Source organism: Pongo pygmaeus, chromosome 20 (genome assembly GCF_028885625.2).
Source record: "Pongo pygmaeus isolate AG05252 chromosome 20, NHGRI_mPonPyg2-v2.0_pri, whole genome shotgun sequence".
NCBI lineage: Eukaryota > Metazoa > Chordata > Mammalia > Primates > Hominidae > Pongo > Pongo pygmaeus.
In genome coordinates this window covers 8,051,877-8,069,262 of record NC_072393.2, presented here as the reverse complement: position 1 = coordinate 8,069,262, position 17,386 = coordinate 8,051,877, and the positions used below count along the sequence as shown (strand labels likewise).

The 17,386-nt window shown below is 50.5% G+C and overlaps 1 protein-coding gene across 5 annotated transcripts in view; it reads right to left on the bottom strand.

Moving 5' to 3' along the window:
• Positions 1-256: 256 nt before the first annotated feature.
• The window catches only part of CCL25 (C-C motif chemokine ligand 25), a 59,098-nt gene continuing 41,968 nt past the window's right edge, over positions 257-17,386 (bottom strand). For 2 of the 5 annotated variants that reach the window (XM_054462126.2, XM_054462127.2), the window contains exons 2-9: positions 11,232-11,329; positions 10,762-10,847; positions 10,358-10,416; positions 10,059-10,181; positions 6,912-7,029; positions 6,682-6,815; positions 5,229-5,348; positions 257-700 (exon numbers count right to left, since the gene is read on the bottom strand). In XM_054462126.2, the coding sequence (XP_054318101.1) occupies positions 693-700; positions 5,229-5,348; positions 6,682-6,815; positions 6,912-7,029; positions 10,059-10,131 (453 nt within the window). In that variant the 5' untranslated portion in view covers positions 10,132-10,181; positions 10,358-10,416; positions 10,762-10,847; positions 11,232-11,329 and the 3' untranslated portion in view covers positions 257-692. Of the gene's footprint in view, positions 701-5,228; positions 5,349-6,681; positions 6,816-6,911; positions 7,030-10,058; positions 10,182-10,357; positions 10,469-10,761; positions 10,848-11,231; positions 11,330-17,386 lie in introns of those variants that run through there. The other 3 variants (XM_054462129.2, XM_054462128.2, XM_054462125.2) reach the window with 3 other exon arrangements.

Here is a 17,386-nt window from a genome sequence, read left to right as displayed (position 1 = left end):
GAGCAAGCACAGTGACCCTTATTCTACAGACAAGCTGAGAGGTACCCAGAGAGTCAGCAATTGGTTCAAGGTCACCAGCTGGGAAGTGCATTCTGCAACCAGTGGCTAATGCTTGGCCCCTGGAGAGCCGTCTGTTAGAAGAGCTTGGGGTGGCAAAGATCGCATTGGCTTCACCCCAGGGCGGGGCAGCAGCAACTTGCACCTCATCATGAAACGTAACAGGCAGGAAAAAAAAACAAAAGAAAAAAGAAACGTAACAGGTAGGAATGACTCCATCACCCCCCAAGGTTTATTTAAAAGTTATAGAAAAGCATAGCCTGGGAAGGGCATCCTTGAACGGACCAGAGTTTTGGAGGGACCCAGAGGGACACACTGGCATGGCCCGGGGTGGACGGCAAGAAACAGAAAATGAGAGAGGTATCCTAAGTCTTCTCTACGAGAGCCACTGGCTGCCCAGGGTTGATGCTGGTCCCTGGAGCGGCAAAAGGCTTAAAATCAGGCCAACTCCCTCTTTCCAGTTGCCAGAGGGGCAGGAGGTGGTGGGGATGCAGAGGGAGGACCAACTCAGGTGCAGGGATTAAGACTTGACACAAAAGACAGAGGCGTGGGGACAGCTGGGTCTGTAGGGCGATGGTTTTATCGGAGAAAGATCCAGCCCCTCCTGTGCCGATGGATCCCAGAAGTGAGCTGGCTCACAGTCCTGCAGAAGCAATTACAGACACTGAAGTAAAATTGATGGCTGTGAAATAATAGTAACTACATGCATTTGTCTCTACCTCCAGTCCCCAGCACACAGCTTCTAAAACTCTTGTGAATTTCTGAGTAATAGGAGTGCTGGAATCTTTTATGCTAACTTTTTTTTTTTTTTTTTTTTTTTGAGACAGTCTCACTCTCACCAGACTGGAGTGCGGTGGCGCAATCTTGGCTCAATGCAACCTCCGCCTCCAGGATTCAAGCGATTCTCCTGCCTCAGCCTCCCTAGTAGCTGCGACTACAGGCGCGCAACACCATGCCCAGCTAATTTTTGTATTTTTAGTAGAGACAGGGTTTCACTGTGTTAGCCAGGATGGTCTTGATCTCTTGACCTCGTGATCTGTCCGCCTCGGCCTCCCAAAGTGCTGGGATTACAGGTGTGAGCCACCACGCCTGGTCTTTTGTGCTAATATTTGGTCTTTGAATTCTGTTTCTGACACAGAGCTCTGGATCCCTTGGAGTGTCCTGGGTAATGGGGACATCTTTTATTCTAATGAGGTGACTCTTAGAATGGTGGGGGCTGGGTGGGGGCTGGTCACCAGCAAGACCAAGCCATTGATTAGAAACTTGGAGTTTTGGTCCCATTCTCCAGGAAGGGGAAGAAGGTTGGCAATGGAGTTAATCATCCTTCACTCCTATGTGATGAAGCTTCTTAAAAAAATCCCTGGTTGGCTGGGCATGGTGGCTCACACCTGTCATCCCAGAACTTTAGGAGGCCAAGGCAGGTGGATCACAAGGTCAGGAGTTTGAGACCAGCCTGGCCAACATAGTGAAATGCCGTCTCTACTAAAAATACCAAAAAAAAAAAAAAAAAAAAAATCCCTGGTGAAGGCCAGGCGCGGTGGCTCACGCCTGTAATCCCAGCACTTTGGACAGTTGAGGTGGGCGGATCACTTGAGGTCAGGAGTTCAAGACCAGCCTGCCCAACATGACAAAACCCCATCTCTACTAAAAACACAAAAATTAGTCGGCAGTGGTGGTGCATGCCTATAATCCCAGCTACTCAGGAGGCTGAGATAGGAGAATCACCTGAACCCTGGAGGCGGAGGTTGCAGTGAGCTATGAATGTGCCATGCACTCCAACCTGGGTGACAGAGTGAGACTCTGTCTCAAAAAAAAAATTGGGCTGGGCATGGTGGCTCACACCTGTAATCCCAGCACTTTGGGAGGCTGAGGCAGGTGGATCATGAGGTCAGGAGATCGAGACCATCCTGGCTAACACGGTGAAACCCCGTCTCTACTAAAAATACAAAAAATTAGCCAGGCGTGGTGGCAGGTGCCTGTAGTCCCAGCTACTCAGGAGGCTGAGGCAGGAGAATGGTGTGAACCCAGGAGGCGGAGCTTACAGTGAGCCAAGATCATGCCACTGCACTCCAGCCTGGGCGACAGAGTGAGACTCCATCTCCAAAAAAATAAATAAATAAAAAATAAAATCCCTGGTAAGCTGAGGGTACTGGCCTGCAGTTCCAGCTACTCGGGAGGCTGAGGCAGTGAGCTATGTAGTCCTAGCTACTCAATAAGGCAGTAAGCTACGACTGCACCACTGCACTCCAGACTGGCGGAGAGAATGAGACCTCATCTCTGAAAAAAACAAAGCCTGAACTATGGGGTTCAGGGTCTTGTGACCACATTCACATGTGTGGGAGGGGTGGTGTACCCCAACTCCATGGGGACAGAAGCTCCTACACTTGGATCCCTTCCAGTCTTTGCCTACCTAAGCATCTCTTCCATCTGGCTTGAATAAGCCTATCCTTTGTAATATCTTTTTCTTTTTTTTTGAGACAGGGTCTCATTTTGTCATCCAGGCTGAAGTTCCAATATGATCATAGCTCACTGCAATCTCTACCTCCTGGGCTCAAGTAATCCTCTCACCTCAGCCTCCCAAGCAGCTGGAACTACAGGTGCATGCCACCACAACTAGATAATTAAAAAATTTTTTTTTTCTTGAGACAGGGTCCTGCTAGGTTTCCCAGTCTGGTCTCAAACTCCTGAGCTCAATTTTTTTTTTTTTTCTTTGAGACGGAGTCTGTCGCCCAGGCTGGAGTGCAGTGGCTTGATCTCGGCTTACTGCAAGCTCCGCCTCCCGGGTTCACGCCATTCTTCTGCCTCAGCCTCCCAAGTAGCTGGGACTACAGGCGCCCACCACCATGCCTGGCTAATTTTTTGTATTTTTAGTAGAGATGGGGTTTCACCAAGTTAGCCAGGATGGTCTCGATCTCCTGACCTCGTGATCCACCCGCCTTGGCCTCCCAAAGTGCTGGGATTACAGGCGTGAGCCACCGCGCCTGGCCATACTGGGCTGAATTGATCCTTCTGCCTCAGCCTCTCAAAGTGCTAGGATTATAGGCGTGAGCACCATGCCCAGCCCCTTTGTAATCTTTTACAATAAAATGGTAAACATAAGTAGAGCGCTTCCCTGAGTCCTGTGAGCTATTTTAGCGAATGATCCAACCAGAGGTGGAAGCCCTGACTTACAGCCAATCAGTCAGAAATAAGGTGACAACTTGCTACTTGCAACCAGCATCTGAAATGGGGGCAGTCTTGTGGGACTGAGTCCTTAACCTGTGGATTGTGTCACTACCTCCAGATAGAAAATGTCAGCTGGACACAGTGGCTCATGCCTGCAATCCCAGCACTTTGGGGGGCCGAGGTGGGAGAATTGCTTCAGGCCAGAAGTTCGAGACCAGCCTAAGCAACATGAAGAAACCCCATCTCTACCAAATATATGAAAATTAGCCAGGCATGGTGATGCTGCCTGTAATCCCAGCTACTTGGGTGGCTGAGGCACAAGAATCGCCTCAACCCTGGAGGCGGAGGTTGCAGTGAGCCGAGATGGCACCACTGCACTCCAGCCTCAGCAACAGAGTGAGACCCTGTCATAAAAAATTTAAATATTATATATAATATATATTTTATATATCATATATTTATATATTACATATATTTATATCATATATTTATATATTACATATATTTATATCATATATTTATATATTACATATATTTATATCATATATTTATATATTACATATATTTATATCATATATTTATATATTACATATATTTATATCATATATTTATATATTACATATATTTATATCATATATTTATATATTACATATATTTATATCATATATTTATATATTACATATATTTATATCATATATTTATATATTACATATATTATATCATATATTTATATATTACATATATTTATATCATATATTTATATATTACATATATTTATATCATATATTTATGTATTACATATATTTATATCATATATTTATGTATTACATATATTTATATCATATATTTATGTATTACATATATTTATATCATATATTTATGTATTACATATATTTATATCATATATTTATGTATTACATATATTTATATCATATATTTATGTATTACATATATTTATATTATATATTTATGTATTACATATATTATATATTATATATTTATGTATTACATATATTATATATTTATATATTACATATATTTATATTATATATTTATATATTATATATATTTAGGCCAGGCACGGTGGCTCACGCCTGTAATCCTAGCACTTTGGGAGGCCAAGGCGGGTAGATCACGAGGTCAGGAGATCGAGACCATCCTGGCTAACACAGTGAAACCCTGTCTCTACTAAAAATACAAAAAATTAGCCCAGCGTGGTGGTGGGCGCCTGTAGTCCCAGCTACTCGGGAGGCTGAGGCAGGAGAATGGCGTGAACCCGGGAGGTGGAGCTTGCAGTGAGCCAAGATCGCGCCACTGCATTCCAGCCTGGGCAACAGAGCGAGACTCCATCTCAAAAAATAATAATAATAAATATATATATTTATATATTATATATTATTTATATATTATATATTTATATTATATATTATTTATATATTATATATTTATATTATATATTATTTATATATTATATATTATTTATATATTATATATTATTTATATATTATATATTTATATTATATATTATTTATATATTATATATTTATATATTATATATTTATATTATATATATTTATATGTTATATATTTATATATTATATATTTTTATATTATATATTTATTTATATATATTATATATGTAGAGAGAGAGAGACACACACACACACACACACACACACACACACACACACAATGTCAGAATTCAATAGAATTACAGTACACCCACCTGGTCCCTGCTGGAGAATTGTTGGGTTTGGGAGGCCCTGGAGCTCTTGGGCCACTCCCTTGGGGCTTCACTTTCTCACTTGCTGTAGTGTCTTTGGGCTGGGTCATGGCAGTGGACAGCCACCGAGGACCCTCCCCTGTGAACCTGCGGCGCTGACCACACAACCACCCCTCGTTGGTCCTGGAGGTGAATCTCCTGTCCCAGTGTGAGCCAATCATGAGCCCTCAGCCCTCAGCAAAGGTGATGGATGGGAGACGGTCACATGACCAAGAGTCCTTACCTGAATTAGCTGATATCAGGAGGGAGACATTCCTCTTGCTGCTGCTGATGGGATTGCTAAACTTGGACGATGATAACTTGGAGCTTCCAGAACTCAACTTCTTTACAGCATGAGGGCCTGCTGGAGAAATGGAGAGAGAAATAAGCAAGAGCTCTGCCATCATCCTTTGAGCTCCTGGATCCAGCTGAGCCTGAAGCTGTTCACTGGTTATTTAAGCCAATGAGTCTCCCATGTGCTTGAGCTTTCCATCTGTACCAGTGGAAAGTGTCCTGATTAAAAGAGCTGGACTGGCTGGGTGCAGTGGCTCATGCCTGTAGTCCCAGCACTTTGGGAGGCCAAGGCAGGTGGATTGCTTGAGTCCAGGGGTTCAAGTCCAGCCTGGGCAACATGGCACAACGTGTCTCTGCAAAATGAAAATAAAAGATTACCCAGGCATGGTGGTGTGTGCCTGTAATCCCAGCTACTTGGGAGGCTGACGTGGGAAGATTGCTTGAGCCCAGGAACACAAGGCTGCAGTGAGTTGCGATTGTGCCACTGTACTCCAGTCTGGGTGACAAGAGTAAAACCCCGTCTGAAAATAATAATAATAATAATAATAATAATAATAATAATAATAATAATAATGAGCTGGGGCCGGGCATGGTGGTTCATGCCTATAATCCCAGTACTTTGGGAGGCCAAGGCAGGCAGATCATCTGCGGTCAGGAGTTCGAGACCAGCCTGGCCAATATGGTGAAACCCTGTCTCTACTAAAAATACAAAAATTAGCCAGGTGTGGTGGCGTGAGCCTGTGCTCCTGCTACTCAGGAGGCTGAGGAAGGAGACTTGCTTGAATTTGGGAGGCAAAGGTTTCAGTGAGCTTAGATCGCGCTACTGCACTCCAGTCTGGATGACGCAGCAAGACTCCATCTCAAAAAATAAAAATAAAAAATAAAATAATAATGAGCTGGATTAGTGGAGCATGCTTGTAGTCTCGGCTACTCAGGACGCTGAGGTAGGAGGATTGCTTGAGCCTGGGAGGTCAAGGCTGCAGTGAGCTGTGATGGCACCATTGCACTGCAGCTTGGGTGACACAGTAAGACTCTGTCTCAAAATAATAATAATAGAAGAGCTGGACTGGTGGCACTTACCTGTAATCCCAGCTACTTTGGGAGGCTGAAGTGAGAGGATTGCTTAAGCCCAAGAGTTTGAGGCTGCAGTGAGCTATGATCATGCTACTGCACTCCAGCCTGGGCAACAGAGCAAGACCCCATCTCCAGAAACAAAAACTGGACAACGACTAATTCAGTTGGTCATTCACTTGGTACCCCTCTCACCAGCAACTGGCTTTGTTTGGGGTTCAGGCAGGTGTCAGTATTCCGGTCTCCAATTCCCTCCCTCGGGGTCTGAGCCACACATGGGCTTGCAGGCAGGGAGGTGGGCCCCCTAGATGCCCAGCAGAGGTCTTGCCCACCTTGGAAGGTCTGCGTGTTGTGGCGGAGCTTTGCAAAAACCTTATTTCGAGCATCCAGGAGCTTCATGGCTCTCTGCACCTCCCTGCTTTTGGGGTTCCCACACACCTTCCTGTGTCTCTTGGGGAGGTAGAATCTGTGGTGAGCAGAGAGGGGTGCCCAGGTTAGGGTATAGGCTGGGAGCAAGGCTGTGTGTGCACCCCACCCCCCCAGCCCCCACGGCCCCACTCACATCGCAGCAGGCAGATTGCAGCTCCCGCTCACCTCCTGGATCCGGTAAGTCCAGGCGCGCCGGAGCACAGCCCACCCAATGGGGTAGTGGTAGGCCAGGCAGCAGTCCTCAGAGACACCTGCAACCACACAGCCGCCCAGACACTCGCATCCTTGCATGTTAACTTGGCAGGGCCAGCCACAGGCAAGGGCACCTGTCTGCATACCTGTCTGCTCATACCACAACCCTTCCAGGCCCGGCAGAGGCTGAGGAACAGCCTTAGGAAAAAAAAGCCTCCTGGCTCACCCCTTAGCCCTGGATATTGGGACAGCCAGAAGTTGGAGAGGACCCTTGGGTCCCGGCTGGGAAGGGTGTGGAACCAGCAAATGAACGGACCAAGGCCACCTCTACTCCTGCTCTGGGGAAAAGGGTGACTCAAGGTGCAGGTGCACTGTGAGGAGGGGCCAACACCACCCCTCCCCAGCCAAGTTCTACCCTTCTAAAAATGAGCTGATTGGCAGCTCAGCGCGGTGGCTCATGCCTGTAAACCCAGCACTTTGGGAGGCTGAGGTGGGTGGATCACCTGAGGTCAGGAGTTTGAGACCAGCCTGGCCAATATGGTGAAACCCCGTCTCTACTAAAACATACAAAAATTAGGCTGGGCGCGGTGGCTCATGCCTTTAATCCCAACACTTTGGGAGGCCGAGGCGGGCGGATCACGAGGTCAGGAGATCGAGACCATCCTGGCTAACATGGTGAAAGCCCGTCTCTACTAAAAATATAAAAATTAGCCAGGCGTGGTGGCAGGCACCTGGAGTCCCAGCTACTTGGGAGGCTGAGGCAGGAGAATGACGTGAACCCGGGAGGCGGAGCTTGCAGTGAGCCAGGATCACGCCACTGCACTCCAGCCTGGGCGACAGAGCGAGACACCGTCTCAAAAAAAAAAAAAAAACAACAAAAATTAGCCAGGCATGGTGGTGGGTGCCTTTTTTTTTTTTTTTTTTTCAGAGTCTCACTCTGTCACCCAGGCTGGAGTGCAGTGGCTCAATCTCGGTTCACTGCAACCTCCGCCTCCCAGGTTCAAGCGATTCTCCTGCCTCAGCCTCCCGAGTAACTGGGATTACAGGCACCCGCCACCACGACCAGCTAATTTTTGTATTTTTAGTAGAGATGGGGTTTCACCATGTTGGCCAGGACGGTCTTGATCTCTTGACCTCGTGATCCACCCGCCTTGGCCTCTCAAAGTGCTGGGATTACAGGTGTGAGCCACTGTTCCCAGCTGATAGTGGGCACTTTTAATCCCAGCTACTCCGGAGGCTGAGGCAGGAGAATTGCTTGAACCCAGGAGGTGGAGGTTGCAGTGAGCCAAGATCACGCCATTGCACTCCAGCCTGGGTGACAATAGCAAAACTCTGTCTCAATGAAACAAAACAAAACACCAACCAAACAAAAACAAAATTGTTTTAATACAAAGTAAAGAGCTCTCAGTAAATGCCAATTGTCTAGACAAGCAGAGATGAAACACACAGATGAATTAGACCTAGTGTTATCTTCAGGGAGCTCCTGGGAAATTGATCTCTGCAGAAAGGGGGAAGCACAGGCACTGTGTGGGGTGCCCGGAGGAGGAGGTGATGCTGCCAGAAAGTTCGGGGGGATGAGCAGGTGGAATGAATGAGCCGAGGATGAGCTGATGAGATAGTGGTGGAAGCTGGGGCGCAATTGTCTGCCTAAATGGCCTTTGGAGTTCTCTGCAATCCCACCTCTGCCAGAACTAACCTCCAGAGGCCGAGTCTGAGTCCCTGCAGAGCCCAGCCCAGCAGGAGCAGGGAGAGGGAGGATTCGAGCCCTCCAGGTGTCTCCCAACCTCAGCCTCTGAGGGCAAGGGGCAGTGCATTCTGTTGGAACCTCGGGCTGCAGTGCCAGGCAGGTAGCTCCCAAGGCTAGGGGCCAGGATCAAAAGGTCAGGCTGGGCCTGGCTCTGATAGCAAAACAATCAGACCACAGCCCAACCCCCTTCCCGGGCAAAGGCTAAGGACTTGGACCCATCAGATCCAGCCGAGGGCCGGGTGGGGCAGGTGGGGGCAGACAGGGCAGGAGGGTGGGGCCCTGCGTCTGCCACCCAGCCAGGGACCCTGCTTTGGCCAGCTGCTGAAACTCAGAGGATGTAGGACCCAGTGTCACGGCTCCCGTGGGGACACCCCAGGCCCAGGAACTGTCCTTTGGCAACTGAAATCCTGAAGTGCCTGCTCTGCGGTAGGGAGTGGGGAAGAAGGAAAGAGTTCCCTATTAATAACAGGAACAGTTACTATTGCCGCCGCCAGACATGAGGCCTCGTCTTTTGCAGGCATGGGCTCACTGGACCCTCAAGTCAGAGCCATGCAGTGGGAATTTTAGATTCCCACTTTGCAGCCGAGGAAACGGAGGCTCCTAAAGGTTTAGGAAGCCGGGCACAGTGGCTCATACCTGTAATCCTAGCACTTTGGGAGGCTGAGGCAGGCAGATCACCTGAGATCAGGAGATCGAGACTACTCTGGCCAACATAGCGAAACCCCATCTCTACTAAAAAATACAAAAATTAGCCGGGCATGGTAGCACATGCCTGTAGTCCCAGCTACTTGGGAGGCTGAGGCAGAAGAATCGCTTGAGCCCAGGAGGCGGAGGTTGCAGTGAGCCAAGATCGCGCCACTGCACTCCAGCCAGGGCGACAGAGTCAGACTCTGTCTCAAAAAAAAAAAAAAAAAAGTGGTTTAGGAGCAACTAACTCTCAGCTGGACTGCATGGAGGGACCAGGATGGGAATCCACTCCCGTCAGTCTCCAGGGCCCTGATCTCCAACCCCACCCCTGGCTCGGCAGGATTAGGATTCTACAATACATCCCTGGCAGTAACTGGCTTTGCCCACAGCTAGAAGCCACCTTCTGCTCCCTCACATCTTTAGGAGTCTTGCAAAGGACTCCATGGGGCTCTCGAAGAAGGAACTGGGGGCCCTCCATCTCCCCGACCCCATCCCAGGAGCTACCCAAACACCAGGAGTTCCTGCATGTCAGGAGCAGGAGAATTCAGTGGAGATGGGATTGGGGAGACTTCTGGAGGAGATAAGAGGCAAAAGGGGTGGGGTGGGGGCATGGGGAGAGGGGCACTTGGGGGTAGGCATTGCCAAACACAGTACCTTGGGTGTGGACAGTGGGGGCCCAGGCTCCCAGAAAGCCGGCCACCAGGCAGGCCAGGAGCCACAGGTTCATGCTGCAGGCGGGTCCTCCTCCCCGGGCACCTGGACGAATAACAGGGCCACCTGGGGTTGTGGAGGGAAGTGGTGAGGACTGAGGAAGAGGAGGGGAGTGGGTACTGGGAACACCCCCGTCTTAAGCCCCAGGCATATGGCAAGGGAAGGAGGTTGTATAAAGTGGGAACAAGTTGTGCTGGAGGGACAAGCTGCTAATCTCAGTCACGTTCAAGGAAAAGACTCACCGATAGCCACTGGGTCAAGAGAGCTGATGCCCGCCAGGCTGTATGCCAAGCTCTCCCATCTGCAGGACCAACACGCTGAGCTTCACTCTTTATAGACAGAGCCCCACCCAGCCACCCCCTGCCCGCCCTCCTCCCTCCTCCTCTCCACCTGCACTCTCAGCCTCTGGAATTCTCCCTCCTCTACAGCAAGCTCCAACCTCGACCCACAGGCCCCCTTGCCTCGCCACTCCCCATCCCAGGCCTCCCAGCCAGCACCCCTACTGTCTCCAGAAAGGGCCCTTTTTCCCCTGTTTCCCTCACCTGCACACACCTGGTGGACACTGGCTGCCTGCAAGCAAGGCTCAGACTGCCTTGAGCCCCCAAAGCAAGCCCTTACCTTCACGCTTCCCCCGCCCTCAAGCTACCTGTTCCCTGGTGGGTCCCCGACTTCACTCCTTTTCCCTCTGCTTCCACACCATGGTTAGGTAACTTAGCATGTCACAGAAATCCTCTGGTTGTGATCACAGGCAAATCCATAGAAACAGAAAGTAAATTAGCGGTAGCCATAGGATGGGGGGAGGGGAGAATGAAGGAGTGACTGCGAGAGGGTATGGGTTTCCTTTTGTTCTGAAATTAGATGAGAGTGATGGTTACATAACTCTATGAATATGGTCAGCACGGCACAATGGTGCACCTCCCACCGGTGAACAACCCCAACAAGAAAGAAACTGTCTAGGCCAGGCATGGTGGCTCATGTCTGTAAGCCCAACAATTTGGGAGGCCAAGGCCAGAGGGTCGCTTGAGCCCAGGAGCTCAAGACCATCCCGGGCAACATAAAGAGACCTGCGTCACTACAAAAAATTTTTAAAAATTAGCCCGATGTAGTAGTGCATACCTGTAGTCCCAGCTACTCAGGAGGCTGAGGTGTGAGGATTGCTTGAGCCTGGGAGGTTGAGGCTGCAGTGAGCCGTGATCGTGCCACTGCACTCCAGCCTGGGCAACAGAGCAAGACCCTGTCTCAAAAAATGAAAAAAAATGGCAGCCGGACACTGTGGCTCACACCTGTAATCCCAGCACTTTGGGAGGCCGAGGCGGGCGGATCCCCTGAGGTCAGGAGTTCGATACCAGCCTGGCCAACATGGAAAAACCCCATCTCTACTAAAATTACAAAAATTAGCCGAGTGTGGTGGGGGGCACCTGTAATTCCAGCTACTCAGGAGGCTGAGGCAGGAGAATCGCTTGAACCCGGGAGGTGGAGGTTGCAGTGAGCCGAGATTGTGCCACTGCACTCCAGCCTGGGCGACAAGAGTGAAACTCTGTCTCAAAAAAAAAAAAAAGAAAGAAAAAAGAAAAAATGGAAGAAATGTTTTGTTTTTGGAAGAAAAGCCAGGAGCCCCGGGTAGCCACGCCCTGCAGGAAGCAAAGCAACATTCACCGAGAAGGCATGTCTTTTTTTTTTTTTTCTGAGACAGAGTCTCGCTCTTTTGCCCAGGCTGGAGTGCGGTGGCGCTATCTCGGCTCACTGCAAGCTCCGTCTCCCGGGTTCACGCCATTCTCCTGCCTCAGCCTTCCGAGTAGCTGGGACTACAGGCGCCCGCCACCGCGCCCGGCTAATTTTTTGTGTTTTTAGTACAGACGGGGTTTCACTGTGTCAGCCAGGATGGGAGAAGGCATGTCTTCTTTCCCTGGGGCAGCAGGACCCACCCAGGACACAGGGACTAGGGGAGACACGAGGTGAAGATTAGGGAGGGCGAAAGGAGCGCTGCAGAGGCCGCACAGCTGATTGCTTTAAACTTTTTATCGCCTGCATCCATAGCTACATCTGACCTCTGTGGGTATTTATCACACTCTAAACTCCTGTCTCATTTCTCCCCTTCCACTGGGAGCCCAGAGGCGGCGGCTCCTAGCCTACTTCCCTGTCCCAAACCACATGGCCGGGTGGGTGGGACTTAGAGTTGGGGCCGGGCCTGGTGGGTGTGGCTTCTAGCCGGGGACGTGACTAGATAAATGACACTTAGAGCCCAGGGGAAGGGCTGGGTGGGCGTGGCTTATGGCTATGGGCGGGGCTTGATATATAGCTCAGAGTCAGGGGCAGGGCAGAGTGAGTGGGATTTAAAACAGTGGGCGGAGCCTGACATATGGCGCTATGGCAAGGGGCCAGGCTTCGTAGGAGGGGCTTAGACTGGGGCGGGGCTTGCGCGGTCAGCCCCGCCCCACCAGAGTAGCTAAGACGCGCCGGGGGCAGGTGCTCTCACCCGTCCCGTTGCTGCGGCCAGTGGCAGCCCACGGGCCCGGGCGCTGTTCCAGTTCCTCCGCCTCTTGCTCTGGGTGAGTGAGGCTGGACCAGGACGCGGCTCCGCGTGGCTGCGAGCGTGGGGAAGCGGCGTGGCGGGCTGGGGCCAGCCTCTCCGCTACGGCCGACTGCCCCCTACCTTCCCAGCCCGCGGGCCGCGGCCAAGACGGTGTTACCCAAACTTGGGGGAGGTCCTCAACGTGAGTCTCCCTCCCTGCCTCACCCCTCACTGTCTGTCCCGCCGGCAGCCTTCACGGGGAGGAGGGGTTCCCAGTAAGGGGGCCCTCCAGGGACCAGCATGCAAGGTGCACTGGGGTGGGCGCGCTGGGGACCTGGGACCCAGGGGTTGGAGCAAGAGACGGGATGATCCCGGAGTTGAGGCCCGGAGTTCTGAGGACCACAGTTGCTTTGAGTAAAGGCCAGACCTTCACAGTCGGTACTGGACTGGCCTCTTCCACTCCTGCAGCAGCTGGGGGCATTAAGAGTAATCCGCTATCGGCCGGGAGCAGTGGTTCACACTTGTAATCCCAGCACTTTGGGAGGCCGAGGCGGGCGGATCACCTGAGATCAGGAGTTCGAGATCAGCCTGGCCAACATGGTGAAACCCCATCTCTACTAAAAATACAAAAAAAAAAAAAAAAAAATAGCCAGGCATGGTGGTGTGCACCTGTAATCCCAGCTACTTGGGAGGCTGAGGCAGGAGAATTGCTTGAACCCAGGAGGTGGAAGTTGCAGTGAGCCAAGATCTTGCCATTGCACTCCAGCCTGGGCGACAAGAGCAAAACTCCATCTCATAAAAAAATAAAAATAAAAGAGTAATCCGCTATCAGCAGGGGTCCTCTTCTCTGCCAGTGTGAGATCAGCACAGCTGGGGGGAACAAGTGCCCCCCCACACCGACTTCTGTTCTGCATCTCTGATGATGGGAGCAGTTGAGGGTGGTCTCCATCCTGTAGCTCAGCTGAACTCAGAGACAATACCCCAGAGCCTGCAGGGTTGGGCGGGCAGGCAGGTGTCTTTCTAGACAATCCCAGTTGGTTGCAGTGGCCAGGTGGTGGGCAGGGGCAATGAGATGTTCTGGGAAACCTGCACCAGCCACCACCACCTCTGCCCCACGCAGTGGCAGTCACCTCTAGTTGGATGAAGGATGCTCCTGGGTGCTCACCATTGGCCCAACTGTACAAAGGAGGAGACTGAGGGTCAGAGAAGCCAAGTTACTTACTTTTTTTGTTGGCCGGGAAAATCTAATTTTTATTTCTTAAATACTGTGATGAAAAGGACAGTCCCCCAATGGGGAAGTGCCATAGAGCAGATGCCTGGGAGGTCATCGGCAAAGGCGCAGGGGCACTGGGAGAACACTATAGGCAGAAGTGGGGGTCCTCTTGTAGTCACTTTTGCATATCAGACCCCAGCTGCCTGCAGCTCTCCTGAACTCTGGTGCCTCCAGGTCCTTGATGAGACTCTTGGCTTTTGATTAGCCCCCACTGCCCTGCATGGTCACAAGTCTTATAGGGAGCAATCCACACCCCAGGAGCCGCATTTGCCAGGCCTGGACTCCTGTTGTGCCTACAGCTGCCTCTTTTTTTTTTTTTTTTTTTGAGAGAGAGTCTTGCTCTGTTGCCCAGGCTGGAGTGCAGTGGCGTGATCTCGGCTCACTGCAACCTCCACCTCCTGGGTTCAAGCAATTCTCCTGCCTCAGCCTCCCGAGTAGCTAGGACTACAGGCGCCTGCCACCATGCCTGGCTAATTTTTGTATTTTTATTTTTTATTTTATTTTATTTTATGAGACAGAGTTTCGCTCTTAATGCCCAGGATGGAGTGCAATGGTGCGATCTCGGCTCACCGCAGCCTCCGCCTCCCAGGTTCAAGCAATCCTCCTGCCTCAGCCTCCCGAGTAGCTGAGATTACAGGCATGCACCACTATGCCCGGCTAATTTTGTATTTTTAGTAGAGACGGGGTTTCTCCATGTTGAGACTGGTCTCGAACTCCTGACCTCAGGTGATCCGCCCGCCTGAGCCTCCCAAAGTGCTGGGATTACAGGCATGAGCCACCGCGCCCAGCAAGTTTTGTATTTTTAGTAGAGACCACATTTCACTATGTTGCCCAGGCTGATCTCGAACTCCTGACCTCAAGTTACCTGCCCGCCTTGGCCTCCCAAAGTGCTGGGATTACAGGCTTGAGCCACCATGCCCAGCCTCCATAAACTTCCCTCTTAGAACCACTTTTGCTGCATTCATTGGTTTAGGTATATTGTATGTCCATTTCAGTTTGTCTCAAGTTTGTTGTTGTTGTTGTTTCTGTTTCTTTTGTTTTGTTTTTAGAGACAGATCTCCCTCTATCACCCAGGCTGAGTGCAGTGGCACAATCGTAGCTCACTGCAGCCTCCAACTCAAGTGTTCCTCCCACCTTAGCCTCCCAAATAACTGGGACTACAGGTGAGCATCACCATGCCTGGCTAATTATTTTTATTTTTTGTAGAGATGGGGGGGTCTCACTATGTTGCCCAGGCTGGTCTTGAACTCCTGGCCTCAGGTGACCCTCCTGCCTCAGCCACCAAAGTGCTGGGATTACAGGCATGAGCCACTGCACCTGGCCTCAAGATATTTTTTAATTTCGTTTTAATTTCTTCTTTGACATATTGGTTGTTTAGGAGAGTGTTGTTTAATTTTCTCACGTGTCAATTTTCCAGAATTCCTCCTGTTATTGATTTCTAGTTTCATATCACTGTGGTCAGAAAAGATACTTGATATAATTGCAATCTTACATTTGTTTTTTTTTTTTTTTTGGTGTTGAGATGGAGTCTCACTCTGTTGCCCAGGCTAGAGTGCAGTGGCACCATCTCGGCTCACTGCAAGCTCTGCCTCCCAGGTTCATGCCATTCTCCTGCCTCAGCCTCCCAAGTAGCTGGGACTACAGGTGCCCGCCACCACACTTGGCTAATTTTTTGTATTTTTAGTAGAGACGGGGTTTCACCATGTTGGTCAGGCTGGTCTCGATCTCCTGACCTCGTGATCCACCCGCCTTGGCCTCCCAAAGTGCTGGGATTACAGGTGTGAGCCACTGCACCCGGCAATCTTACATTTGTTCAGGCTTGCTTTGTGGTCTAACATGATCTATCCTGGAGTATGTCCCCTGTGCACTTGAGGAGAATGTGCGTTCCGCTGCTGTCAAATGGAATGTTCTACGTAAGTCATTAGTTCCATTTGATCTACAGTGTATTTCAAATCCAATGTTTCCTTACTGATTTTCTGCCTGGATCTGTTCATTGCTTTTTTTTTTTTTTTTTTTTAGACAGAGTCTCAGTCTGTCCACCAGGCTGGAGTACAGTGATGTTGTTATGGCTCACTGCAGCCTTGAACTCCTGCACTCCAGCAATCCTCCTGCCTCAGCCTCCCAAGTAGCTGGGACTACAGATATGCACCACCACACCCCACAAATATATATTTTTAATTTTGTGGCCTGTTGCCCAGGCTGGTGTTCATTGTTGAAAGTGCAGTACTATTCCTGTATTATAGTTCAGATCTATTCATATTTCCTTTATATATATTTCCTTTATATATTTAGGTGCTCTGATGTTGGGTGCATATATATATAATTGTTTTATCCTCTTGATGAACTGACCCCTTTTTGATTCTATAATGACCTTCTTCCTCTCATGTTAGAGTTTTGACTTAAAAAATATTTTATCTGATGCAAGTATAGCTACCCCCGATCTCTTTTGGTTTTCATTTTCAAAGAATATCTTTTTGCCTCGCTTCACTTTCAGTCTATGTGTGTCTTTAAACCAGCTGCCTCTTGCTTTGGTCCAGATGCATAGTGGTTGCCCAGCAACCAGAGGAGGAGAAGGAGGAGGAGGAGGAGAAGGAGGAGGGGGAGGAGAAGGAGGAGGAGGAGGAGAAGGAGGAGGGGGAAGAGGAGGAGGAGGGGGAAGAGGATGAGGGGGAAGAGGAGGAGGAGGAGAAGGAGGAGGGGGAGGAGAAGGAGGAGGGGGAGGAGAAGGAGGAGGGGGAGGAGAAGGAGGAGGAGGAAGAGGAGGAGGGGGAAGAGGATGAGGGGGAAGAGGAGGAGGAGGAGAAGGAGGAGGGGGAGGAGAAGGAGGAGGGGGAGGAGAAGGAGGAGGGGGAAGAGGAGGAGGAGGGGGAAGAGGATGAGGGGGAAGAGGAGGAGGAGAAGGAGGAGGGGGAGGAGGAGGAGGAGGGGGAAGAGGAGGAGGGGGAAGAGGAGGAGGGGGAAGAGGAGGAGGGGGAAGAGGAGGAGGAGGAGAAGGAGGAGGGGGAGGAGAAGGAGGAGGAGGGGGAGGAGAAGGAGGAGGAGGGGGAAGAGGAGGGGGAGGAGGAGGAGGAGGGGGAGGAGGAGGAGGAGGGGGAGGAGGAGGAGGAGGGGGAGGAGGAGGGGGAGGGGGAGGAGGAGGGGGAGGGGGAGGAGGAGGGGGAGGAGGGGGAGGAGGAGGGGGAGAAGGAGGAGGGGGAGGAGGAGGGGGAGGAGGAGGGGGAGGAGAAGGAGTGGGAGGGGGAGGAGGAGGAGGAGGAGGAAGGAAGAAGGGTTTTTCCAGGATGTCTTGCAAGCCTTTGGCCTGATGTTTGAGAATTTGGTTAACTCTAACCGGAACCCTAAGTCCCTGATGTAGCTGGCTCTGCTGGCTCCTGGAAAGTCAGTTCTGAGGGGCTCCCCACCCCAGGCTAACCTGAGGCCTCTGTCTTCCAGGGGACAGCTGTAGCAGTGGCCTGGGCAGGGGCCTTGGTTCTCCAGAGGGATTCA